Consider the following 27,646-nt stretch of genomic DNA (forward strand, 5'->3'; position numbering starts at 1 on the left):
AATTCTAATTTTCAAAGAGTTATTTTCATCTTTGAGGCTGTTTCTCCTTTTCTAGTTGGTTAACTTTAAAAATTTTTTTTTTATTATTATAGCTTTTTATTAACAGAACACAAGCATAGGTAATTTTTCAACATTGACCCTTGCAAACACTTCCATTCCAACTTTTCCCATTCTTTCCTCCACCCCCTCCCCCAGATGACAGGCAATCTTTTATACGTGTTAAACATGGTTAACTTTTTTTTTTTTTTTTAATAATCTTCTTGTTCTTATTGAATATTTTAAAAAAGTTTTTCTTCAATGTCTCTCATTTGACTTTTAAATACTTCTTTGAGTTTTTCTATAAATTCTCTCTGGGCAGGAAGTCATTTAATGTTACTCTTTAGGATAGAATAAGCTTTTTTTAACTTCAGTGTCCTCCTCTAAAGATGAACCTTGTTATTCTCTATTCCCATGATAAGTTTCCATGGTTGGGTTCTTCTTTGCCAATTCACTCTTTTTTTTTTTTTAAATGAGAAGTATTAGTGTTAAGCACCTGTAATTGTGGGATAGGGGGATAGAACCTTTAACTTCACTTCAGCTCTCCCCTCTGATCTGGAATTCCAAATCAAAATTTCCACCCTCCTGCAAATGTCAGCAGCCATCAGTGTCCTTGCCCCACCACCTCTGCACTCACCAGATACTCTGGTTTCTTCTCACCCAGGGCCCTGTCTCTGTAGTACAGCTGGAACTGGTATTCCTAATCAGCAGAGGATCCTTTAGTCTTCCAAGACTCAGACAAGCTGTTCTGGAGGTGAAAGTTTCTGTGGTTCCTGCTGAGACTCCAGCCAAACCCAGCTAATCCCAGGGTTCCCAACTTGCTGTTTCTGTGGAGCTAGCCTGAAGATGTTTGCATTTCACACTGATTAATCCCCAGACTGGGGTCTTTCTTCCAGCCTTCTAGGATTGTCCCAGGAGAATCCCAGTGCTGTCCTAATCACAAATCTGTTTGCCCTGAGGCACAAATTTGTTCCATTTAGGGGAGTGAAGAATCTGAAGAGCTTGAAATTTATTGACCTACTCTGCCATTTCTCCAAATCTTCTTCAGTTTTCTCTTTTATAAAAATGAGAAAGCAGATCACATTCAAGGTCCTTTTAACATCTAAATTTATGATGTTATAATTATGCAGGAAATAATGTTAGAATGCTAAATTACTTCCAACTTCAATAGAACCAAAAGTCAAACCAAAACAAAAACTCAACAAGTGGGAAAAAAATCTGAGCCTTTTATGTAGATGACAATTAATCTATAATTTTACCATCTCCTATTTTGCTTTACAGGCAACATAGTATAGCAGGAAGGAGGACTAGAGGATGCTTAGACCCATAGGAGCTAAATGGATGACCCAGGTCAGTAGAATCTGCAAAATTAAGAGTGGAAAAAGACCTTAGTGACCTTTTGATCAAATTCATACCTGAAAAAAAATCCCTCTCCATGATATACTAGACATGACTAACCAATCTTTCCTTTAAAGTCTTTAATTAGTAGTTGTTAATTGTTTTTTTTTCTTTATATCAAGCTGTTATGGTTCCTACACTTTCAGCCTATTTTCGTCCCCTAAGGAAAAGCAGGCAAGTCAATATAATTCTTCTTCCACAAAATAATTCTTCACATACTTAAAAGACAGTTTTTAAATTCTTCCTAAATTTTCTCATCTGCAGGATAAACATCTGTTTCTCCAATCAATTCTCATGTGGCATAATCTTCTTTAATATCCCTCACTATTCTGATTGCCCTCCTTTGGATAGTAAGGAGGCCAATTTGTTATTGTCTTTCCTAAAACATGGCATTCAGAACTGGACAGAATACTCCAGGATAAAAGTACAGCAGGAGACTCCTTATGAAAGATATGTCAGAAATCCATGTCTCTTTATACCAACTTAGACTGCTTTAGTTCTTTGTCTGCAATAAAACAAGGTTAATTTGTATTGAGACTGCAGTCTATTAAAACTACCACATTTTTTCAATCTGTTACCTATCCATGCCTCCTTCTATTTTGCTTTTCAAGAATTGATTAAAAAAAAAAAAACCTCAAGTAAAAGACTTTACATTTATCCTTATTAAATTCCAACCTATTTAAACAGTTTCAAGGTGCAGGCTGGGGGTAGGGGCTGAATCCTAACTTTTTAATGCAATCTATTAGCTTACTCTCCCACGTCTACATCATCAGTCTAATTAATAAGGATAGACATTAATAATTATCTGAATCACAGATTATTTTTAAGAGAGGGAGAGATAAGTAACACAGGGTCATTTACATAACCATGAGATACTTCATTGGTGACTTCCTGCTAAGTGAACTTCAAGCTAATTATAGGTATTTTGGGGTACAGTCAAACAATTCTTAATCTATTTAACTGTAGTATCACCTACTCCCATGTTCCTCCGTGTTTTTCATAAGAATAACATGTGAGATTTTATCTGGAGATTTATTAAAATTCTAGGTAACATATAGTTAGAGCATTCCTTCATTCTAGCAATTTAATAACCCTATCAAGAATAGGAAATAAGAACTCACATGTGCAAAAAATGTTTGTAGTAGCTCTATTTGTGGCGGCAAAGAATTGTGAAATAAATGAATGGTTGCCCATAAATTGGGGAAATCTGAATAAATTATGGAATATGAAAGTAATGGAATATTATCGTTCTATAAGAAATGATAAACAAGCCAATTTCAGAAAAGCCTGGGAAGGCTTTTGAACTGATAAAATTGATGCTGAGTGAAATGATCAGAACAAGGAAATCACTGTACACAACAGCAGGTAAAACTGTGTGATGATTAGCTGTGATAGACTTAGCAATTCAGTGATCCAAGGCAATTCCAATAAATTTTGGATGGAAAATGTGATATGCATCCAGAGAGAGAACTATAGAAAATGAATGAAGATTGAAACACTGTTTTCATCTTTTTTTTCTTCTTTTTTTTTCTTGTGATTTTTCCCTTTTATTCTGATTTTTTTCTCTCAACACAAAAAGAATGTATGGGAAAAAATGGGAAATAAGAATAGTCTGGTATGAGATGTTTTTGATAAAGCCATATTGGTTCTTTTATTTCCTTTTCTACATGATCCAAGAGAAATTTAGATTGAGTCTAATCTGAATGAAGGCTGTCCCTCACAATCTAAAGTTCTAGAACTTTGCTAGAAATCAAAGTTGAGCTCACTAGCCTACTTTAAACTTTTAGAAATTTTTCTCTTATGAAAATTGGGATATTTGCCCTATTCTAATCTTACATGTTCCATGTTATCCACAGCCTTTCAAAGATCTCCACAGCTCTTCAAAAACCAAAGCTCAGTAATCACACTACTAAGTTTGGCTGTAGTTTACCAAACTTTAAAAACATGAACTCATCTAAAGAATACCTTAGTATTCATTCTTACTCTTTACTCACCATACATACCAATTCCCTATTTAACTATTCTGCTTTGTCTGTTTCAATCCAAAAATAATTCTTAACAAAAACAAAATAAGAAACAGACAGCTCTGTCTTGCCTCTGTTGTCAATTTATCTTTCCCATCTATTGCCCAAATAGGTCTTATCACTTTAATTATTTTTTATCAACATAGCTACATATCCAACCAATTTAAAAGGCATACCCCTTATTGTTGTTCTGAACTTTTCTTACAATCTTCAATTTCTCTGAGTTTAAGTATTTTCAACTTTATTCTTGTAGGACCATGATACACTTTTGTAGCCATTCTCTGTTACTTTTGCTTGTTTCTTCCTTCTTTGGTACATGCCTTCTAAAAATATAAGTTTGATGACTTCTTTATGACTATACCTGTCTCCTTATACAACACCTCCATCCTCTTTTCTTCTTCGCCAAGATTATTTCTATGTATTTTCTGGATTTCAATCTTAAAAGATTCCCATTTGGGGGGGGAAGATGTCCTTTGTGGAATTTTAGGCCATAGGATCCTTATCTGTTGTATCTCTGAAATTTATGAAGGGAATATTGCAAATTATTACTTATTTTTGACTCTCTTTTCCCTATCATAATTTTTTCCATTTTTAAAAATTTAACTTTATTTCTTTTTATTACATTAAGTTTTGAAATGTGTGTCTCTCTCCCCTCTCCACTCTACACAAAAGAAGACAACTATTTGAGACCATTGTCTGTATGTGTGTGTGTATATACATATATTTGTTTTATGTTTTAATATAAGCATGTATATATAAAACCATACCATGCATACTAATATATGTAAACATACACTTGTATACTTACATGCTTATGTGCATATAAATATATATACACACACATACATAGATCTAAAAACATATTATACATACTTGTATACATCAATTCTTTCTCTGGAGGTGGATAGCATCACCTATTATGGGTTCTTTGCAGTTGATTTGAGCATTTATAAAATTCAGAATAACTTAATCATTCAGTTATTCTTCAAACAATACTGCTGTAGTACATACAACATTATCTTGGTTCTGCTCATTTCACTCAAGTCTTTCCATTTTTTTCTAAAACCAATCAACCATAATTTTTTACAATATAGCAGCATTTCATCACCATCATACCACAACTTGTTTAGATTTCCCAACTGATGATCATCCCCTCAACTTCCAGTTCTTTGCCGCCACAAAGAGAGTTGTGTTAGTAACTATAAATATTTTTGAACATATATGTTCTTTTCTTTTTTCCCTGACCAGTGGTATTACTGGGTCAAAGGGTACATGCAATTTCATAACTCAGTGAACCTAATTCCAGAGTACTCTCCAAAACAGATCAATTCACAGTTTTACCAACAGTCATGCTCACTAGTCTACTTTAAATTTTACTTTTATTTTTTTGCACCCCAATTCTTCCACAATCCAACAATTGTCATTTCCCCCTTTTGTGGATTACATTTTAATTTCCAAATACTTCCCTTCTTTCCCACCCAATACTAGAAAAGACCACTATTACACACATATGCACACACACACTCTCTCATATGTACAATACATAATTCTATTTATCAGTTCTTTCTGTGGAGGTAAATAACATCTTCTTTCTTAGGTCCTTTGTAGTCTATTTGAATATTTATCATATTCAGAATAACTTAATGGTTCATAGTTATTCTTCAAACAAGATCGCTGTGATTGTATATAACATTCTCTTGGTTCTGCCCATTTTATTCTTCATTAATTCATGCAAGTCTTTTCATGTTTTTCTGATATCAACCAGCTCATCATTTCTTACCTCTAACATAACCTCTAAGGTGAAATGGTAATTCTGACCTAGATTGAGAGCATTTCCATGCCAGCAACTAACTTTCTTCCATTGGCAAGATAAAGAATAGAATATTCCTGCATTAGTTTGTTCATCTTTAAAATAATGAAATTATTAAGCAAATCAAGAGATGAGTAAAACATCTAGTCATTTGACTGAACTCCAAAAGATGTTTAGCTGTCCTATCTCTATTATAACATGTGTCAAGCTTGTTATCTGTTTCCCAAATTCTTCATTTTTTTTTTTTTCTTTTTCTGTGCAGGCTGAATATTCTCCAAAGGCATTATTTTTGTTTCTATTTTACCCAACTGCCATCTACCATGCTTCTCCTTTCTGATTCCTGGATTTCCTAAGACAAATATGTCAATGATACCATGATTCCAAATCCAGTGCACTTTTGGGTATTCAGTTCAATAAAAGACATTAAATTCCTATGTGAAAATCAATGTGCTAGTTACTAGGCAAGATAGAAAATTCAAATGAGATATTTCCCATACTCATGGAGCTTATAGCATTTGCAAGAGAAAAGAAACATATATAGATAAAACTTACAGCAATAGTCGATGAGTGCATTAGAGGTATAAAATAAAGTAATTTGTGAGGTTTGGAAAAGGCTAACAAAAAGGATGGAATACTTTAAGGATGAGTAGGAATTCAAACAAGAAAAGGTCAATTATACACACAGAGAACAGTGAACAAAGCATCAGTTCAGGAGACTGAGAGCAATCCAGCAATCCTTTGTTTGAAAGATAAGAGTGTGTAAAAAGAGATAAGGCTGGCAAGGGATGGTGGCATATTATAGAACGTTCTGAATGTTTAACAAGAGTTTGACTTTATCTGGCAATATCAAGACATTAATTATTTTAATAAATCTGCAACCTTAACACATGTGCAAAGAAAAAAAAATAGTCCTTACTCAATAAATTTATCTACTACAAGAGGGGAGAGAGAATTAGAATGGGCAGGGGGAAGGAAGAAGGCCTGATTTTGGTGGTCGTATCATCCACTGATGAGTCAACTGATACCTGGGGGAGTGGGAGAATATGGACTAACAGAAAATATTTTAAAGGAAAATATGAGGCGGGGAGTAGTTAGGGGCAGGATATAGATCAGTGGTGGGCTACACAATCAAGAATTAAGTGGAGGAATGACCTTACACTCAAGTAATGTCTTCTCTGACACTTGCAATTATTGGCTTTGTTTTGGGAATAAGGCACAAAGAAAAAGGAAACCCACCTAAAGATTTTTACATAGCAGTGACAATAAAGCTCCTAGAAAGGAGGGCCGAGAATATATACCTTGAAAACTTTCAATAAATAAGAAATACAGATCAGAGAGACCAGATAATTATGAGTCATGAATCAAAGGATGAGGTGTCTAGAGAAGACAAAAAGATGAATAATGAAGAGAGTGAGAGAAATCCTTTGAAAAGAGGCACAAAAAATGAAATTAAGAAAACTAATGAAACTGACTAATTGAAGGGGAGGAAAGGAAAGGGAAAATCTTCTTGACTAACTGAAAGTGAAAGTGACAAAGTGTTAGAAGAATTAAATAGCCAGATAAAAGTAAGAAAGAAAAAAGCACTATTATACAAAACCCCAAAGGGAAAGAAGCAATGAGTGGGAAGGAGGACTGGAGATAAGGAAAAGAGAGCCAGTATGAATAGAGCCACCTTAAAAAAAGATTAAGCTAAAATAACTGAAAATATATAGTATTGTGTTTATAGTAAAAGAAGGGGAAATTTATAACTTGAAAAAATCCAGTATTAGAAACAAATGGAAGAAAATATAAACCTGTCATAACTTTTCTTGTGAATGGATTAAACAATCCAATAAAATGAAAAAGATTGACAGACTGGCTAACAAAATCCTGCAATCTGTTGTTTACAAGAAATACACACAAAATAAAGACATACATACAAAATAAAACTGAAGGAAGGGGTAATTTTCACTATGCAGCAAGTGAATCCAAAAAATCAGGAATTAGAACCATTATTTGTGAAAAGGCAAAAAACAAATATTCTTAAAAAATTAAAATAAACAAGGACACTATATTATGCTGAAAGTAACCACAGACAACAAACTAAAATCAGCAACAAACATAAATGCTTTAAATGCATTAGCATCCAAATTCATAAAAGGATCTATAAGAAGACAGGCAAAATAATACAATAGTGACGGGGACTTCAATATCCCCACTTTCAGTTTTGGATAAGATAAACAAAAGAGAAATATGGAAGTAAACAAATTGCTGGAGAAATAAAATTTAAAACTTATGGAGTTTTCTAAATGGGATAGCAAAAGAATATACATATGTCTTAGTACCACATACAACCTTTACAAATTTTCCCAAGTACTAGGGCATAGAGATATTGCAAACAAATAGAAAAGGGAATAAATAATATCCATCCTATACAAGACATAATAAAAAATAGAAACTAATTCAGGCATCATAAAATTAGATTAACAACATTTGCACTATCTTCATAGTTATGTTGTTGTGAAGAAAGTTGTTTGTAAACCTGAAAATGCTAATATTATTCAAGGATGGAGTTAAGTCTACATCCTTTCTAAAAAAAATCTGTCAAGACACTATATTCACTGTGGGTTCTTGAAAACTGTCAGTGAAGCTGAAGCTTTAGTAGGCATAACTAACCTGGAAAGATTTTAAGTGTGGGTTCAGCAGTGGAATTTATCTTTATACTTTATATAAGTACATAGTATGTAAGTACAATTTATATACAAGTATATAAGTACAACTAAGTGCCACAATATTCATCATTAGAAGGCTAGCCATTTGTTAATATTTTTGTTTAAAGCAATTTTCAAATCAATCATCAAATAAGAAATAAGTATCATGTTAAGATAACAAATAAGTTTGACACAATAAATTCTTATTGGTTTGTGAATGATTTGAAAACTGCTCTGATCAAAAATGTATTATTGTACTAGATGTTAGGGATACAAAGACAAAAGTGACATGGTCCTTGACCTCAATTAGAAGAGACAGTTATTCTAATCTGTATATCTTCTGTGACTGGATAAACAGATGTATTTGCTATTTGCTATATGTGATGATCTGTGGACTTTAAAACCATGTCTAAGTTGCTATCTCACCTGGAATTTCCTTCAATTCCTGAGGCCTCTTCACTCTGGAACTAACTATCCTGAATCCTTCTCACCCTGATATATACTTTCTGGGGTGTCCAATTTACAGAAGGACTCAAGCTAGCTAATTTTCATTCCCTTCCCAGATCTTTTGCTGACTCTGTGGACTTTAAAAACATCATTATGCAGAGTATCTTTATCCTTCCTCTCACTACCTAATTTTCAGCTCCTCTTTTGTGTTGTCTTCCCCCATTAAAATGTAAGCTCCTGGAAGGTAAATATTATTTCTTTCTTTTTTTTTTTTTATTCTATTTGAATCCCTGGCATTTAGAATCGTGCTTGACATATAGTCAAGTGCCTTACCTTGTCTTAACTGTGTCTTTTATGATTCATATATATAAAGATTTAAATCTGAAACGAGTTATGTCCAAATCTCAATGTCTATTTCAAGCTTTACAATTATCTATTTTCCCTTTTTTTTTTACACTACAGTCAGATGATTCTACATTTAGACCAAATGCTCAACTTCAAGTATGACCTAAGTGTTAAAGTGTTAACTTGAAAACTTGAAAACTGGGGCAGAGGATGGGAGAAGGGGAAGGGGAAATCATTTAGTCATTTCCCTTTCTGTCCTTTCAATCTTGAGTTTTAAAAAGTTGCCAGAATTAAATGTCTAAAGAAAACTACATAGTACTCTCACATTCTATCTCCCTCTTTCTCACCATACATATATATACACAGAGAGAGAATACATATTTGTAATTCCATAAAGTTCCTCTCCTAATGCAAATCTGCAACTTTTCTGCAGTAGTTCGCAGCAGAACTTATTGTCTCAAAAGATTACCTTGGCTAACTTTGAGGTTGTAACTTATTTAGGATAACACACAGTATTAGTTTCATACAACATGTGAAATAGTTAACATTTGAAGTTAAATGTTCCTCCAGGAAAACAGCAACATTGTTCAATGATCAATCATAACTGACACACAGCAGAAATAAAATGATCCAAGACAATTTTCAAAGACTCATATTGGAAAATGCTATTCACATCCAAAGAAAGATCTATGGAGGCAGGATGCATAACAAAATATACTATTTTCACAGTTTTGAGTTTTTGTTTTTATTTTTGTTTTGTTTTTTCTTTTTACTCTTTCTTCTTTCATAATATGACTAATATCGAAGGAAATATGTTTATAAAATTGCCCATGTATATCACTTTGCTTACCACCTTGGGGAAGAAGGGTTCATGGAAGGAAAGGAAGGAGAAAAAAATTGAAACTCAAAATCTTATTTAAAAATGAATGTTGGTGTATACTTATATTGTATTTAATTTATACTTTAACATATTTAACATGTATTCGTCAAACTGCCATCGAGGGAAGGGGATGGGGGGAAGGAGGGGAAAAATTGGAACAAAAGGTTTGGCAATTATCAATGCTGTAAAATTACCCATGCATATAACTTGTAAATAAAAAGCTATAATAAAAAAATAAATAAATAAAAATGAATTTTGGAAACTATCTTTACATGTAATTGGAAAAAATAAAATATTGTTTACCCCACTCCCCCCAAAAAAGAAATCAAGTGTTTCTGATCACTAAGGTAGCTTTCTATTCACTATACCACAGCTTCCTCTCTTGATATATGAATACAGACATCTACACACATTCATATGCTTTCAGTTTTGATTTTTTAGAAATTTTTAGAAATTTAGAAATACTTAATATAACATAGTTAGAACCAAAGTTAAGCATTCATGAGGAATAATTTATTAGATAAATGCAGTGCAAGAATTAAGATGGGCAAATTCCAAAAAAACTACATTTCATTGACAACCACATACTGAGAAATACTTTACTAGACCTTAAAAAAAATACCACCCAAGCTTAAATAGATTTGTGACCTAATCAATTTGGATATTCCCTTCAATGATTCAAATTGCAATCTACCATGCCTATCGATCCTGTTCAACTCTTGCCCATGTCCTACTATGTTTGTCACAAACTTCAGCAAATTCAAGTACTGGAAACCTTCTTTAATTTCTCCTCACACAAACAGAAGAACACTGAGACTATCTATCATCCCATAACTTTGCTATAACTAACACACCTTCTCTCAGTGAAAGTAGCAAAATGTAGTTTTTAAAAAGTGAAGTGTATGATTAACACAAATAATTGGCGCTAAAATTATATGTGAAGCAACTGTGTAGTTAACTATGAAACTAAAAATATATATATATATATAAAATTGTGACTATGTTCAAGTTTCAGAGTCCTAGGGAGATATAAATATAAAAGAAAGACACAATACCTAATCTCCCTAGCTAGAAGTGATTCTTTCCTTTTTGAATCTCCCAATTCACTCTATTTGACCCATAATGCACTTAAAATATATATTAATTCATATTCCAGTTTATTTTTACACATAGGTCTAATCCCCCTCTCTCCTAGCATTACACTATAGCACCTTCAGGCAAGGGAATGTATCAGTTCACTTTTTATATCCTTAGGTACACTGTCTTATATACAATATACATTTTGTTTGTTAACTTATTCTCAAGAAATTTCTAAGCCAGAAGATCTCCAATTGATAAATGGTCAAAGGATATGACCAGACAATTCTCAGATGAAGAAATTAAAACTATTTCTAGCCATATGAAAATATGCTCCAAATCATTATTAATCAGAGAAATGCAAATTAAGACAACTCTGAGATACCACTACACACCTGTCAGATTGGCTAGAATGACAGGGAAAGATAATGTGGAATGTTGGAGGGGATGTGAGAAAACAGGGACACTGATACACTGTTGTTGAAATTGTGAATGGATCCAGCCATTCTAGAGAGCAATTTGGAACTATGCTCAAAAAGCTATCAAACTGTGCATACTCTTTGATCCAGCAGTGTTTCTACTGGGCTTATATCCCAAAGAGATCTTAAAGAAGGGAAAGGGATCTGCATGTGCAAAAAATGTTTGTGGCAGCCCTTTTTGTAGTGGTTAGAAATTGGAAATAGAATGGATGCCCATCAATTGGAGAATGGCTGAATAAGTTGTGGTATATGAATGTTATGGAATATCATTGTTCTATAAGAAATGACCAGCAGGATGATTTCAGAAAGGCCTGGAGAGACTTGCATGAATTGATGCTAAGTGAAATGAGCAGAACCAGCCTTGTTTGTAGTGGCTAAAAGCTGCAAAATGAATGGATGCCCATCAACTGGAGAGTGGTTGAGTAAATTGTGGTATATGAATGTTATGGAATATTATTGTTCTGTAAGAAATGACCAGCAGAATGAATACAGAGAGGATTGGCGAGACTTACATGAATGATACTATATGAGGATGTATTCTGATGGAAGTGAATTTCTTCAACAAAGAGATCTAACTCAGTTTCAATTGATCAAAGCATGGACAGAAGCAGCTACACCCAAAGAAAGAACACTGGGAAATTAATGTAAACTGCTTGCATTTTTGTTTTTCTTCCCGGGTTATTTCTACCTTCTGAATCCAATTCTCCCTGTTCAACAAGAGAACTGTTTGGTTCTGCACACATATATTGTATCTAGGATATACTGTAACCTATTTAAAATGTACAGGACTGCTTGCCGTCTGGGGGAGGGGGGGAGGGGGTGGAGGGAGGGGAAAAAATCAGAACAGAACTAAGTGCAAGGGATAATATTGTAAAAAATTACCCTGGCATGGGTTCTGTCAATAAAAAGTTATTTAAAAAAGCAGCCAGAAGAAGAGCTTAAAAAAAAAAAAAAAAAAAAAAAAAAAAGGTATATAATGTGCAAAAATGTTTGTGGGAGCCCTTTTCATATTGGCAAGAAACTGGAAACTGAGTGGATGCCCATCTGTTGGAGAATGGCTAAATAAGTTATGGTATATGAATGTTATGGAATATTATTGTTGTATAAGAAATGATCAGGAAGATGATTTTAGAGAGGCCTGGAGAGACTTACATGAACTGATGCTAAGTGAAATAAGCAGAACCAGATCATTGTACATGGCAGCATCAATATTATATGATGATCAATTCTGATGAATGTGACCCTTTCCAACAATGAGATTATTGATGCCAGTTCCAATGATCTTGTGATGAAGAGAGACATCTACATCCAGACAGAGGACTGTGGGAACTGAATGTGGATCACAACATAGCATTCTCACTCTTTTTGTTGTTGTTCACTTGTATTTTGGTTTTCTTATTCATTTACTTTCTTTTTTTCATATGATTTTTCTTGTGCAGCAAGAGAATTGTATATATTTATACATATTGGATTTAGCATATATTTTAACATATTCAATAAAAAAGGCATATAAAGATAAGCATAGTATAAAGGATAATATAATAAGAGGCTACTAAATGATGTAGCTAAATCACAAGGGCTGGAATCGGGAAAAGCCAAGTTCAAATCTGGACTCACTTTCTAGTTAGATAAGTCACTCAACCTATTTGCCTTATTCTCCTCAAATGTAAAAAAGGATAATAATAGTAGCTACCTTCCAGGGTTGTTGTGAAGCTCAAATAAGGTATTTGTCAAATGCTCAGCACATTGCCTGCCACATACTAGGCTCTATATAAATGTTTATTGTTGTCTCTTTATGAGAAGAAAAAAAAACAATTTAAGGAAGGAAAAATTACTTATCAAGGAAAATCCCGTGGAAAACGATAGTATTGGGTCTTGAAAGATAGAGAGGAATAAAAAACCCATGACCTTAAGATGAGAAAACACAGTACACTCAGGTAAGAATTAACTGAAATAGACTAAATAGTGTAACAACAAATATACCATAAAGTACTTTGACAGAAGGATGAAATGGATAATTGGTAGAGAGTTGCAGACAAGCGCCATGATAGGTTATAAAGTTAGCATAGTGAAACCAACCTTTTTTCTCACTCTTCAACTGACTGATTTCATACTCAACACCCACAGGGGTCCTCAAACTATTTAAATAGGGGACCAGTTCACTGTCCCTCAAACTGTAAAAACAAAAACTTTGTTTTGTGGGCCTTTAAATAAAGAAACTTCATAGCCCTGGGTGAGGGGGATAATTAGCTGCTGCATCTGGCCGGCAGGCCGCAGTTTGAGGACCCCTGGCTCTAAGGAGTCAAGTCATAGAACTTGAAGATGACTGCTCTAACCTTTAGTTAAAGGCCCCTTGTGAAAATTTCAACAGTTCTAGTGTTTAAGCAGTTAAGTAACACTATAAGAAATTACCATTATTTTCAAGTTAGGAAACTCGGGCTGAGGGAGGGTTAAATGACTTGTACAAATTCATACAGCTAATAAACAGCAAAGTAGAAACTCAAATCCAGGATTTTTATATTCAAAAGTCCAATGTTCTATCTATTGTTACCAAGTTATGATCTGGTAAATGTTTAAAAACTGGTTCTGTAGGGATAATATAAACAGGACACATTTTTAAGTTTAACCTGCATTATTCACATTTTCTCCACCACTTTCTTAAGTTTAGACAATCAACAAAGCAATCAAGTCTTGATTTGAATAAAATCATTGTTTTTTGAGGAGTAAATTTTCACAGAAAAAATTTAGTTGGTTGGAACAAGTTCAAACTGGCTCCAAGTATACTCATGTATTTATACCTTATAAGCCAGAATCAGTTCAAATATCATGTCCCCAACAAATGTTATTTCATATAAATTATCTAAATCTAAATATTAAGCTGATATCAGAAAACTGAATCAGTTGTTGGAATGGTCCTAAACCACCATCTCTAATTTATTGTTCTTCAGTACATGAAAGATTAAATGATCTAGGAAAGAAAACTCTTTGTAAATACCACTATATTTGCTAATAAATGTATTCTAATAAATGTATAAATGGGAGGGAAGCCTCAGATCAAAAAGCCTGCTTAATAAGGTAGGTGGAGAAAACTTCAAAATTTCAAAAACAATAATAGACACATAAGTCCCAAATGGTATTTTTTGGATTAAAAAGAAAGACATTAATTTAAATACAATGCAAGCAATATAGCTTTAATATTTAACAGAAAGAGCAGTCATTAGAAAATCACTTTGTAAATTTGAAAACAATACAAGTTTGACAAAATTATTATTTCCCTCTCTTTTGGACTGATTTACAACTTAAGACAGTTTAAGTTATGAAATCTCACGTAAAATATACTTCATAGAAGAAATATAAAGAAGTTATAATTAAAATTCTAACAAATTTATTATGCACTTACTATAAGCAAAATTCTATACTAGACAGAAAGATAAATTAAGTCACAGTCCTTACCCTTAAGGAATATACAAGTCTAAAAAGCAGAATGAGAAAGATTTATGATTCGTGAGTAGATTGATTTACAATAATTTGCATTTACTTTATAAAATGTTCCCCTCACAACAATACTTTTGAGGTAGGCAGTGCTACCACATTTAATTCTGAGATGAGGGAACTAAGGCTCACAGAATTAAAGGGCTGGCTGGTAGTCACATAACTAGTAATCTTACTTACTAAAAAAGCCCAGGTCTTCTTTCCAAAAGAGTTACTACCCTGATTTATATCTTTCCACTTGATCCAGATGGCTCCAAAGGAGAAATTAAGACTGGCAACTTTGCATGGTCCTCCTTCGCTTAAATCCAATTCATTTACATGTCATGGCATCACCACCCTGATGTCATGGTCCTCTTGAGAATGAAGGACAATCCACAATCTCTGTGAGGAGGAGTAGAAGCTGCCCCACTGGGGATTCAACTAGAAGTGGCCAATAGAACAAATACAGAACCTTCTTTTCTCTTTTCTTTCCTTTTCTTCTTTCACTTCCTTCCCTCTTTCCACATAGGATGTTATACCTCTTTCTGCAGGTACTCTGCCCAAAGGAATATAAATTTTGATCACTGAAAGATCCCAAGATATCTTGGGATTTATAGGCCATGCCTTAAACCCAAATCACTCCAGCACTCATACATAGACTAATAATAGATTCCAGGCCAAGCAAACCCCACTTGGTCATAGTTTGGGTCCCATTGGCTCAGAGTGAATATAAAGAGTAATTGTTCCTATTTTGGACAGAAACCCTGAGGGCCTTTCCCTCTCAGATTGATTTTTTTTTTTTTTTTAAGACTAGGTTAAAAAAAAAAAAGTAATTCTTTCTCATTTATTACCTAAAACTTTAATCACTAAATGAACATTGCCTCAGTCAAGCTAAGACCTGTTAAAGACTTCAGCTTAAAAAGGCCAGTGTCTCCTTCTACAGAGCCCTCTCCAATTGTCCAGATCTATACCTTGCTACTGGACTCAGAAGACTTTAGAGAGTAAGGCTGATGATTTTACACAACTGTCCCTCACTCAAATCCAATTCACTTGCATCACCTCCTTGATGTCATGATTCTCTTTATGAATGAAGGACAAACAACAACTACTTTGCTTATAAATTTATTCCATATAGAACAGCTTAAACAATCAATAGAGAAATTCAATGCTCCCAAGTAAAACTTAAATACTTTTTCTAAAGATCTATCTTTAGATCACATATAGTTCAACTAGCAAGTTATTATTACTAACACAAACATTTCACGTTAAAAATATTAATCCCATCAGATATCATACCCATGGTTTAACTCTAATTAAACAAATTTATTATTAAATTCATATATTCTAAGCAGCTTGAAAATAGTGTCAAAACAAAACCTATTACTTTTAAAGATGGATGGTGATGATGAAACAAATGAGTAATACAGCAGGAAATACAATATTAGTTACATCTAGGAAGTAGGTGAAACTTGGACAATCTTTCAAATTCTTAGCATGTCACATCACTGTCAAACAAGTGTGTATAAAAGCTATTGTCCTCCACAGTGTGTATATGTAAATTTATCAAGAAACTTGATACCATTCTTTCTGAAAACAAAATTTTGGCTGGGAAGCAGGAGAAAAGGGAAGTGTGATACAGTGAAAAATCTAGATTTTGTGAAAAACAAAAGTCATAAATAAAAATATCTTTAACTCCAAAGTTGAAGTATCATATAATTTCTCCATGTAGGAGGGCAGAAATTCACTCAAAATTTGATTTCATTCAGTCATATTACTCTAATTACTACTACAGCAAGTTAAATAATAATTTCTTCCTGTAGCTGTGGCTAACAAATTGAGGGTAAAGATGTGGAGGATGCTTAAGGATAAAGAATTGAATAAATTAAAAAAATGGTTAAAAGAGAATTAGTATTTCCAAAAGTAAAGAAACCAAAAACCTAGGTTTAATTCAAGTTAAGAATGGGTCTAAAGTAGCAAGACTTCAAGATGCAAGTATATGTTCAGTTAAGAATAAATAAAAAGATTAAATTCGATATACATACACATGTGCAGTACATAGATACATGTATATTTCTCAATTAATCAACAAGCATATATTCACATCAATCCCCTACACTTTCCAAGTTTCTTTCAGTCTCTAACAATAAGGCAGTCCTTGTTGCTAAAGCCTACCCTCTACATGAATTCAATCTCTTTGTTTTCTCCAGCAGATTAACCTCCAACGACAACTTTTCTCAAATCTTTATCTACTAGTTCCTCCCTTATTACCTTCAGATAGGCCCAAATCCTTTAAAAAAAAAATCCACCAGACCTACCAATTCTTCAAACTATCATTCTATCTCTCCTCTTCTGAGCCAAACTGCTTGAATAAAATTTGCAGAAGAAACAGAAGCAGTTGATTGAACAATTGACACAAGCAGAATAATGATACCCTAATAACAACTCAGTAAAGACAAAGAATTTTGAAAGATTTAAAAATTCTGATCAAGCAGGGACTAGCCATGTAGCCAGAGGACTAATGATAGTGCTCACCTCCCCAGAGGTGATGGGCTTATGATGCAAACTGAAAAGAAAAAATTAGATGGTAATTTGTTTTGTTGACTACATATAAATCTCTTCAAGTACCACTTTCTAAAGGAAATGATTTTTTTCTGATCCTCTCAACTGCTAGTGACATTTCTCTCAAGGTACCTTACATTTAATTACTTTATATTATTTGGTACATATAAATATATACTTGCTCTTTCCTGTGTTAAAATATAAGGCTTAGAGTAGGTATTGATTTTTTGTTGTATGTGTATCTTAAGTCCGTGGTTAGTACATAACAAGCACTTAATAAATATTGGATCATTGATTCTTCCAGTCCAATCTTCATTATAAAAATTACCAGCTTAAAAAAAAAAAAAAGAAAAAGAAATATTGTCAAAGGAATGTTTAAATAGCACCTCACCTATTCTCCTAAGAGGAATAAAAACATAAACTCCTATAATGGTGTTTATTTTTGTTACCTATGTACCTCTTAACCTAGGTTTGAGGAAATTTAAATATATATATATATATATATATATATATATCAAAATAATTGATTTCTTCATAATTTTATGTATTTTGTTTTATGCATTTAAAAACATTATTCTGAGAAAGGTTCCAGAGTTTTCATCTGACTGCTAAGGAGTTCATGACACAAAAAAAGATTAAAAATCCCTGTCCTAGGTGGTAGCCTAATAAATTTTGCACTGTTATTAACACTTTTTAAGTTTTGAGTAGCAAGAGTCTATAAACAAGACAATTTAGAAGCATAATATAAACAAATTCAATGGAACTCTTTTATAACTGAGATTTGGAATCATGGTTAAAACCAAATCAAAAGTATACAAATGAAATATTAAGCTCTGATTCAGTGTTAATTTTGCATAATTCAACTTGTAATATAGTTAAATCCATAATATTTACACTATAATGTTACTATAAACATATGAAGATGTATATTTTAAAAGCCTCTATAGATTGTCATATTAACATTGTGGTTAAGTAGTCAATATTATGAAACCCTATGAAATGTTAAAATCACCTAATATTCCTAACTTAAGACCACCCAAATCACAGCTCATTTTTTTTTCACCCACTGAAGTACAGTTCTGCCAAAGTTAGCTTTTACCACTCTATCATTATGTCATTATGTATGCACAGAATCCCAAAGCCACCATTCAAAGAAAGCCTCAATCACTAGCCAACATTATGCTGCCAAACATAATGGGCATCCTCTTTGACCAAAAAGAACTCGTGAATTTTGAATTTAACTTTCTGAATTATTTACAACAAGAAAACTATTAGCACAGTACTTCAAGCTTAGGAAAGAGCTTTCAATATATTATCTCATTTGAGCCCTAAAATAAACCGTTTTTTAATAAAATAAATATTCGATATGAGAAGTAAAATTTAGCTTGGAAAAAAGTTTTCTATATATTATCTCATGTGAGCCCTAAAATAAACATTCTTTTTAAAAATAAATATTTATTTGATATGAGAAGTAAAATTTTCTTCTTTTAAAAAACAAGTTTTCAGATTTATAACATACTTTTTGGATCTAAACCTTTTGGGGCAATTTCATAGGGATAGAGAACTTCAGGTGAAGATATTTCTTTAAAAGCAGGTTTTTTCAGCTAGATAGTTGCCGAATGGTACTGATTTAAATGATCTGCTTGGAATTAAAGTCAGTACTAAAAACCAAAGAAGAACTTTGAATTCAGGGATTTCTGATTCCCAGGTGAGCTTTCTATCCATTATACCACAATTATTATAACATAAATGCAAATAATTATTAAATGAGATAGATTCATGATCCAACATATCAGTTTTGTCTAGTTTTACCCAATTTTGAGGAAGTTATGAATTAAATTTTATCAGCATATCTTTTTGCCACATTTCATAATGAGATAGATTTAGATTAAAAATGTTCAACTCTGTATAAAATTGTGTTTATAGCATTTTAGTACTCAAATGAAAATACAGAAATGACTTTACCAATCTTAAAGTGCTATATGTCAGATATTAGCATTGATTTGGTAAATTAAGCTTTAAATTCATAAGCATTTTTGGTAAAAGACAATTTTTACTATATTTGGTGGCATGATGATGTCTCAGTGATTGCTATGCTTTCTCTGAATGATGATTCTGGGATCATAGATGTATATAACAACACAATAACAGGTTCTTAATAACTGAATTTTAATAGGAGAGAAAAGAGAGGTAATTTGAGGAGTTAAGGCAATCTTAGCATTTTATTTCATAGGATTTCACAAATACTTCAATATTTCACAGCAATTTCAGTATGATAGTCTGTAGACTTTAAAAATGTAACGATATATTATTGGCATTTATCTGTGAAGCAGGTGCCAAATGTAATATTAACCCTATTTCACAAACGAGGAAAGTGAGGTTCAGAGAGTAATTTGCCCATATTCGTGGGGCTAATAAGAGGAAAACATTTGAAATCGGGCTTCTCAAAGCCCAATTTGCAATCCACTAAATTCTCTAAGTCTAAAACATGTTCACATATGATCGCTGATAAAAGAAAGCACTTTAAAACAATTTGCCACACTTATGAATGCTTGTATTTTATCTTTTTAAGAGTACTTTTGGTTATTATTCCATACAGAGTGTGGTTTCTATTTTTGTACTTTTACTTTAATAACCCGTGAATTTGTATCTTTTTTTCCCATTAAGACTACAAGCTACTTAAGAACAAAGTAATTTTAGTATTGGTATTTATTTCCTTTCCATTAATACTATTAGGATATTGTGTATAAAAGGAACTGAATAATTTATGTTGACTAATTCATTTTTACAAATAGCAGGTAAAATGAGAAAAATGTAATTATTTCCTCTTACTATTATGGCTGATTTGCATAGGGATTTTAAATTTTGCAGCAGAAGAGCTATATATGATCCTGAGTCCTACAACAGCACAGTGTAATACTACAGGTATCCTCCATTTTGTAGATAAGAGTTCAATTAACACCCATTTATTAAGCCCTAAGTATATGCCCAAGATTTACTACATAGAGGTGAAATTCGAACCCAGCTCTTTCTGATTCCAAAATTAGCAGCATACCATGCTGCCTCATAATTATTTTCCAATTAATTTTTTCCCCAGCTATCCTATCCAACTGAACAAAATGTGTTAACACTGGATAAACAGAATTATTTTTCAGCTTTTTTCTCTGCAGTTGCCACCTTAATACTAGTCACTTCTAATATCTAATTCCTAAAAGTATATGTCTACCCAAAAACTTACTGTATTCTCGCTTCCAAGATTGCAATGCAAAATATTGATTTCCTCATTAAAAGTCATTTTTCAATATGCTCCCTTATCGTACCATACTCTACTCCATCCCATTTTTCTTAGAAAAATTGCGTATGGAAGAAAAATAGAAAAGGAGAAAAAGTGATCAAATGACATAATACTTAAAACAGTAGATTACATTTCTCCTAACTAGATACGTTCAAATATTTTAATTCCCTGTTACAAAAGGTGCATCTGCAAACATAAGAAGCAAATCTTAAGACAGCAGTGAGTTTTTATAATTAATGAATTCTCTTCCTCTAAGGTTGCAGCTTGCACGTATCTTTTCAGGGCTTCAGCAAAGAAATGATTATGTAAAAACCGTTAGGCCACTATGCGTAAGATTTCTGTAAAAACTTTAAACCTTGTTTTATTTTGCCTTGGAAATTTTGTGGCCTCACACTACCCTCCACGACCTTTTCCCCTCATAATGCTTCAGATAAATAAGATGTTAAGTAAAATACTTAAGTCGGAAAAAATAGCCTCACCCTTATTTACAGTATTTTAATTCTAACTCGCAAATAATCTGGTCAGATAGTGCAAAGCCTTTCTTTTACCTCCGATCCCATCTAAAATCTTTTGAGAAACAATCATTTCCACGATCTCCTGCTTTCCAAAACCTGACTCAACAAGAAAGACACTGTCCTTTGCCTCCAGAAACCATCAGGCCGCCCAGTAACTGAGCTTCCAAATACAAAGCTCTTTTTTCCTTCTTCAAAGATAATGACAACCAAAGAGCCAAAGCTCTCTCCACAGAAAGCAGCCAACAATAACCTGCTCACCTTTCATGCTGCCTTTACCAATACACTCATTTCCCCCCTTTTCTAGCTATTTCTTCTGGAAGTAGAGATAATTCGCTTCAAATATACGCCTTCCGCACGTTAAGGAGACAAGCTTTGCTCCTTCCTCCTTCTCAAAGAGAAAAAAAAATCTCAAGTTTTATTCCGGAGCGATAAACAGCACCTCTTCTCCACCCACCAGCCCCAAATCTTTCCCCTCCCCAACACACCCACACCTATTTCGAGATCAGAGCTCTCTTCTCCAGAGCTAATGGACTTTCCTAAAACCCCACACCCTACTTAGGAGGAAGATCTTGCTTCTGCTCCCAGTAACCCCAAATCCAATCCTTAACATTATTCCAGCACGGATTCCCCGCCCTGCCCCGCAATGTCCCCTCAAGCTGGGGTAGCGGTGGCAAGGACAACCGCTCGTCAACTGTAATACCCTCGCCATCAGAAATAACGCAGAACCTCTGCACCCCTCATTTCTCCAAGGAAAAAGGGAATCCTCCGATCCCGAGATCTAACACAGTAATCACAGAGCCCCTCAAATCTTTGGACTCCGCCTCTCCCCGCGTCAGAACTTCTCCCCGAGTAGAAAAGAGGACCCCTCCCCCCTCCCCCCTTCTCCTATGGGGAGGATTCCACGCGCCCCCTTCTCTCGGTCCCCTTTCCCCACCCTCCGAATTCTTTTACACTCCTCTTTTCAGGATTCCACGCCCCCTTCCCGCCGACCCCTTCCCCCGGCCCCCTCAGGGTTCCACGCCCCCTCCTCCCCGATCGCCCCCACAGACACGCGCGAGGGGCCAAGCCGGGCGCGCCCTGCGCCCGAGGCTGCACTCACCCACAGTTCGGTGCCCCAGCTCATGGTGCAGGGGACGGGGAGGGGAGATCCGCGTCCAGTCCCAGTTCTGAGTCCCCCGTCCAAGGCCGCCGCCGCCGCCCCCCTCCCCTCTTCTCCCGCTCTCCTCAGCTCTAGCTCCGAGTTTCTGGGGCGGGTGACTCCAACGGGCCACCCCCAGCCTAACCTAGCCCAGCCCAGCCCAGCCCAGCGCAGCGCACAGCCTCCTCTGGCGACACCGGCTGCAGGACTCTCCGCCTCGCCAGCCCTCGCTCTGCCTCCTCCCCACTCGCCGCTCCACAGCAAAATGGCCAGAGGAGCCAACGGCAGCCGCGGCAGCCGCCAGACACCGCGGGGAGGGAGGGGCAGCACTGACAGCTCGCGCGCTCGCTAGCTCACGTGCGCGCGCGCGCGCTGCTCTGCAGGCTGAAGGGGGAAGGGGAGGAGGAGGAACAGGAGGTAGCCTGCGAACTCGGGTTCTGGGACTCGCCACCCCGGGGTCAGGGCGCCACCATCTGGTAGCGCAGATGAGGGAGGAAAGTAGAGCAACAGTTTGCATGCGTCGCCCAGAGGACCGGAAGGACGCTAGGAGAGCTGAAGGATCTGAGTAAGAGGACTCCAAATAAATAAAAACAAAATCACTCCTATTAATAATGCTCTCCTCTGCTCTGCCAAACAGCCACTGTTCCTTTGATGGCATTCTGCAATTATAATTAATAATACTCTGTAAGCGGTAACACTATTGTACTTAATACTACATTGGGTTTAATAGCAATCCTCTTTTCTTGAAGGCCTTAAATAATTAACCATCGTGATAATTTCCACATAGCAAGCAACTTTTAGCTGGGAAAGCAAGGGGATGTAGTGCAGTGGGACTGGCATTATTACAATATTACCTACATTGTATTGATATGGGGGAGCAGGGAAGCAGGTCGAGATTTAACACAAAAACTAAACAGCTTCTCCATAATTACATGGGCTGTCACATGCACAAAGCTGTGACTCCCTAATCTACGGATTTTAATCTCAAGATTTCAGGTGATTTTCTAACATTTTCTGCCAAGGACATGTTTTAAATTAAATTGATTTTATTTATTAAATACCTTTTTTTCTATAGCTATTGCTTTACTCTAAATGTATTCTCTGTAACACATTCCCTACTTCCTAGAATTATTTCTGCTGTTGGATTTTGCTTAGACCATTCCCAGAATGGAATGGAAAAGTTATTTGTTGTTCTTTCTGGAAGACTATGATATTATGAAGGTGCTGCCTTATATGCAAGTGAATTGGATTTAAGTGAGGAAAGGCTGTGCAAAAGTCTGCAGCCTCCCCTTCTCCTCTGGGAGAAGTCCTCTCTGAGAGTCCTCTGGGTCTCAAAATATAGATCAGGACAACTAAAGATGTTCCTTGATGCAATGGGAGTACTTGGTTGTTTTAAGCTAAGGTTTTTAACAGGTCTTAGTTTGACAGAGGCAAGGCCCATTCGGTGATTAAGATGGGATGGAAAAGTATAGTCCTTGCTGAAGCACCAGCTTTTTCTCTTTTAGCACGTTTTCTGCTTTTTCCCAAGATCTCCTTTCCCAGGCCAGTGTCACTGCTGTGCATCTTTTATTGAATCACAGCATACTCCAAAGCAGGCCCCACTATGGAAAATATTTCACTAGATGCTTTGCCCTTGTTTATCATCCCCTAACAGAAAGTTAGGGTGGAGCTGAAAGGCTTTCCAGATAAGCCACTTCCTTTGCTGAACACAGAAACAATAAATCTAACCTGTCTGAACTATTTAGTCTGTCTTATTTCAATTGCAAACTCCTCTGAACACTGTCTTGTTCCCATCTTGAAAATATTCTGTAGAGCTGTGCAACGAATCACAAAATAACTTCTTGTCCTTTCTTGAAAAAAAAAAAAAAGGCAATTCATGGTTCTGGGATCTTTCTGTAAATAATCAAAAGATTATTGAAAATAAGTATTAAGATGATTTTGTATTTTTAATGTTCTATCACAGTACTGTTTCTTGTACTGACAACTCAACTTTGACTCCTACTCCCCTTTGCCACACAGTCCTCTCTAAGATGCCCTCCCTTTCTGGCAGCCCTATGTGTCTTTTCCTATTAGAATGAGAACTCCTTGAGGGTAACACTAAGAACCACCCACCTCTTTCAACAAATACTAAGTAAATGTGAATGTGAAGCCCTATGCTAGTTGCTGAAGGAGAGATACAAAGATAAACAAAGTCTGGTTTCTTCCCTCATGGAGTTTAAAAGAGTACATAACTATGTTACAAAATAGAATAAGCCAAGTAAATAAAAACAGTACAAAGTATCTCTCAGTCATTTCCAAGGGGAGGGCAATGAGAAAAGTTTTCTTGGAGCAAATTACATTTGACCTGGGTCTGAAAAGATGGGTAGTATTTCAACAGAATAATGAAAAGAAGGCATTCTAAGAATAGAAAATGGAATGAGCAGTCTGGAAGGTGCTAAAGCATTTGGGGAAATCCCACTTTGACTAGAGTATAGAGTATTTGACAGAGACTGATACATAGGGACTACAGCCAAGGGAAGAGTTTGAGGAGATGGATTTCAAACATCTCTACCTGCAAGTGTGCTAAAACTTAGAAGTGGGGAAAGAAATGCAGATTATCTGACAAGCTCATGTTTTATTTGTCATCTAAAAGCTACATTTGCATTAATTCTAAAACATAAGTCGTGCAAAAATCTAATCTTTTCTGAGTTCCTGGACCCTGCTACCTCAATAAAAATGTTTAGTTACTGAAATAATACTATTAAGATTAAATAATTTGTGGACAGAAAATAGAGAAAGAAATGAAAAAAGAAAGAAAGAGTCCCACCAAAATCCAATAGGAGACCTACTTGACACACAATCCTTTTTAGATGACTAATCAGATGAGTTATAATGAGTGAAGAACATGACAGAATTTCATAGGTAATATGTTAATGATATCAAAATAAAAATATGTTTAACTTCTTTGTCTTAATTGGAATATTATTCATAACATAAAAGCAGTCTGATAGCTTAGAAACTGTTTCATCATTCATGAAACAACTTAATCATGTAAGGTAAAACCAGACTCAATCATCAGACACTTAGTAGGTACTTAAATATTAATTGGCAATAAAAGAAATCAACAAAAAAAGATACGCTGTAATATTGACATAAAACATTTATTTATTTTATTGAACTATTTCCAGTGAGGAAACACTCTCAGACAGTCTCAGGCAATGTAATTTATAGGTATACTTCTGGCAATAATGAATTTTAAGTGATTTGACCCAGAATCAGACATTTCAGAATTACATCTAGGTTTTCACCTTTATCTATTCCAACTCTTGAACACTACACTACCCTTAAGCTTCTTCTCATAATACCAGGAAGAATTATATCCACATTGGTTGAGCTTCAATCAAAAATAAAAATAAGTTAATATTAGCAATCTCTTTTTTTTTTAATCAAATACAAGTAATCTGCAACATACAGGAACTAATTTTGACATTACTATTAAGTCAAACCTATTAAAAAACCAGATTTTAAAAAGCAGAAATAATCTTTTACTATTTAAACCTTTATAAAATCGTCAACTTTATATGAAAATAAGATCTTGGTGAGTTTACAAGTAAAGGTCAATACAATATTATGATCCTATAGGACACCATTCACATTTTTAAAACTATATTTTATTGTTTTTAGTGTTTTCTGAATATACCTTTGCCCCCACAATCACCATAAAATGGATTCTTCCTTATAACAAAGAAAAACCGGTCAAGATGATGATACAACGACCTTTTCTGACATGTTTCATTATCAATTCTTTGAAACTAAGTTTGGTTATTACTAAAAGTTCAATTTACCTTTAGAGTCCTTTTCATTATAATTAGTAGTTTACTGTTCATTTCATTATTGTAGTCAGTCCAGATTTTAAGTCTCAGCTTAAGTTTCCCATACTACAAAGTCTTTCCAAGTCCTTCTTAATGTCTTCATTTTAGAGCCTTCCCCTCTGACGCTGAATCCTCTAACTACAATGCTCCTGAGCTCAATTAACGTTACTTAACATTATTATTTTATATCCAACTAACAGGATTTGTCTAGCCAGTCTCCAGTTGTTAGACATCTGTTTCAGGTTCTTTGCTACCCTAAAAAGTGCTGAGATCAATATGGCATCAATTGGAATTTTCTTCCTATCTTTGACCTAGGAACATTTCTGGATCAAAAGGTATGAGAAATTAAGTCTTTTTTCTTAAAGAATTCCAAATTGCAATTGCTTTGCAAAATACTTAAATTCACAACTCCAATAACATAACAGTATACCTATCTTTCCAAAGCCCCTTTATCAGTGAACATTTGCATTTTCTGTTTTTTGTCAATTTGCTAGATGTGACCATTAAAAAGAAAAGTAATATAGTGCTTGCTTAGGCAGCACATAAACTAAAACTAGAACAAAGTAAAGGGAGATTTTTGTGGCTTCTTTAGAAGGATATGTATTTCTGGAGGCACGATATGTGCTGAGATTGCTCATGAAACACTTTTGATTTTTAACTTCATTTATAATCCTAATAGAGAATTTATCTATATACTACTAGACACTTAAAAGGAGATTTTTTTTTTCCTCCAAATAGCTAACTTTCATATTCAGGAGTCTAATTTTATCTGTGAGAATAATACTTTCAACACTAAGTTTGATATTGTATGACAGCTAGTGTTGAAGGAGATGTTCAGAAACCCTAATCTCATTTTGGTTCCCTAAATCTAGACCTTATCATTTGGTTCCCTTTAGTAGGAAACTTACTAAAGGGAACCCCAAAACCTAAACCTCATCAGTGTTATTCATTGATGAGGTAAGCCTAATTATTTTATTGAGCTTTTCCCTCCAAAAAGTGTTTCATTCTTCCATCCAGTTAGCATTGAAACTCTTATATTTATATTAACTGGAAGTTAACAAAATACTAAAGTGGAAAAATCTGTGAGGAAGAAATTAAGTAGGAATTTCATAGTGAGAAAAATCTTCAGAGTTATAACCATTCTTTCCATTTGTTAAGCTGCAGGTGATTTTCTAGCCTGTACGCCTTTGAACTCTGAGCAAACATAAATATCAAGAAAAACCAGAATCGTAGAAGCAAAATAGATGAAACCATTTAGTTTCATGGCTCAGCCAATTAGGTAAAGTATCATATTAAGAAGAGATGAATTACAACTTCACTTCAGACTTAAGAAATTCAAAGTGTTACTGAACATTTCCAGCATCAATTTGGATAAAACATTTATTAAGTGCTTAAGTACTGGGCACTGTTCTAAGTGCTGGGGATTTACAAATACTACAAGCAGGTATTGCCCTGAAGATGTTTATATTCAAAATGAGGAAGACACTAGGTAATAAGTATCAGAAAAGCAAGAAAGGTGAAAGCTATGTTCCTGCTTGACTCTGTCTGTCTGTCTGTCTGTCATTGGCTAGAATGTTTCCTCATTTTCCCCTCCATGCTTTCTTGCTTCCTTCAAGATTCAACTTAATTTT

At 34.6% G+C, this 27,646-nt stretch overlaps 1 protein-coding gene across 16 annotated transcripts in view; it reads right to left on the reverse strand.

Moving 5' to 3' along the window:
• FNBP1 (formin binding protein 1) overlaps positions 1–22,418 on the reverse strand; it is a 172,921-nt gene extending 150,503 nt beyond the window's left edge. For 5 of the 16 annotated variants that reach the window (XM_031954828.1, XM_031954827.1, XM_031954826.1 and 2 more), the window contains exon 1: positions 22,126–22,414. In XM_031954828.1, coding sequence (XP_031810688.1) covers positions 22,126–22,149 — 24 coding nt within the window. In that variant the 5' untranslated portion in view covers positions 22,150–22,414. Of the gene's footprint in view, positions 1–22,125 lie in introns of all 16 variants that reach the window. The other 11 variants (XM_031954824.1, XM_031954822.1, XM_031954818.1 and 8 more) reach the window with 7 other exon arrangements.
• Positions 22,419–27,646: the final 5,228 nt, after the last annotated feature.

This window comes from Sarcophilus harrisii, chromosome 2, assembly GCF_902635505.1.
Source record: "Sarcophilus harrisii chromosome 2, mSarHar1.11, whole genome shotgun sequence".
NCBI classification, from domain to species: domain Eukaryota; kingdom Metazoa; phylum Chordata; class Mammalia; order Dasyuromorphia; family Dasyuridae; genus Sarcophilus; species Sarcophilus harrisii.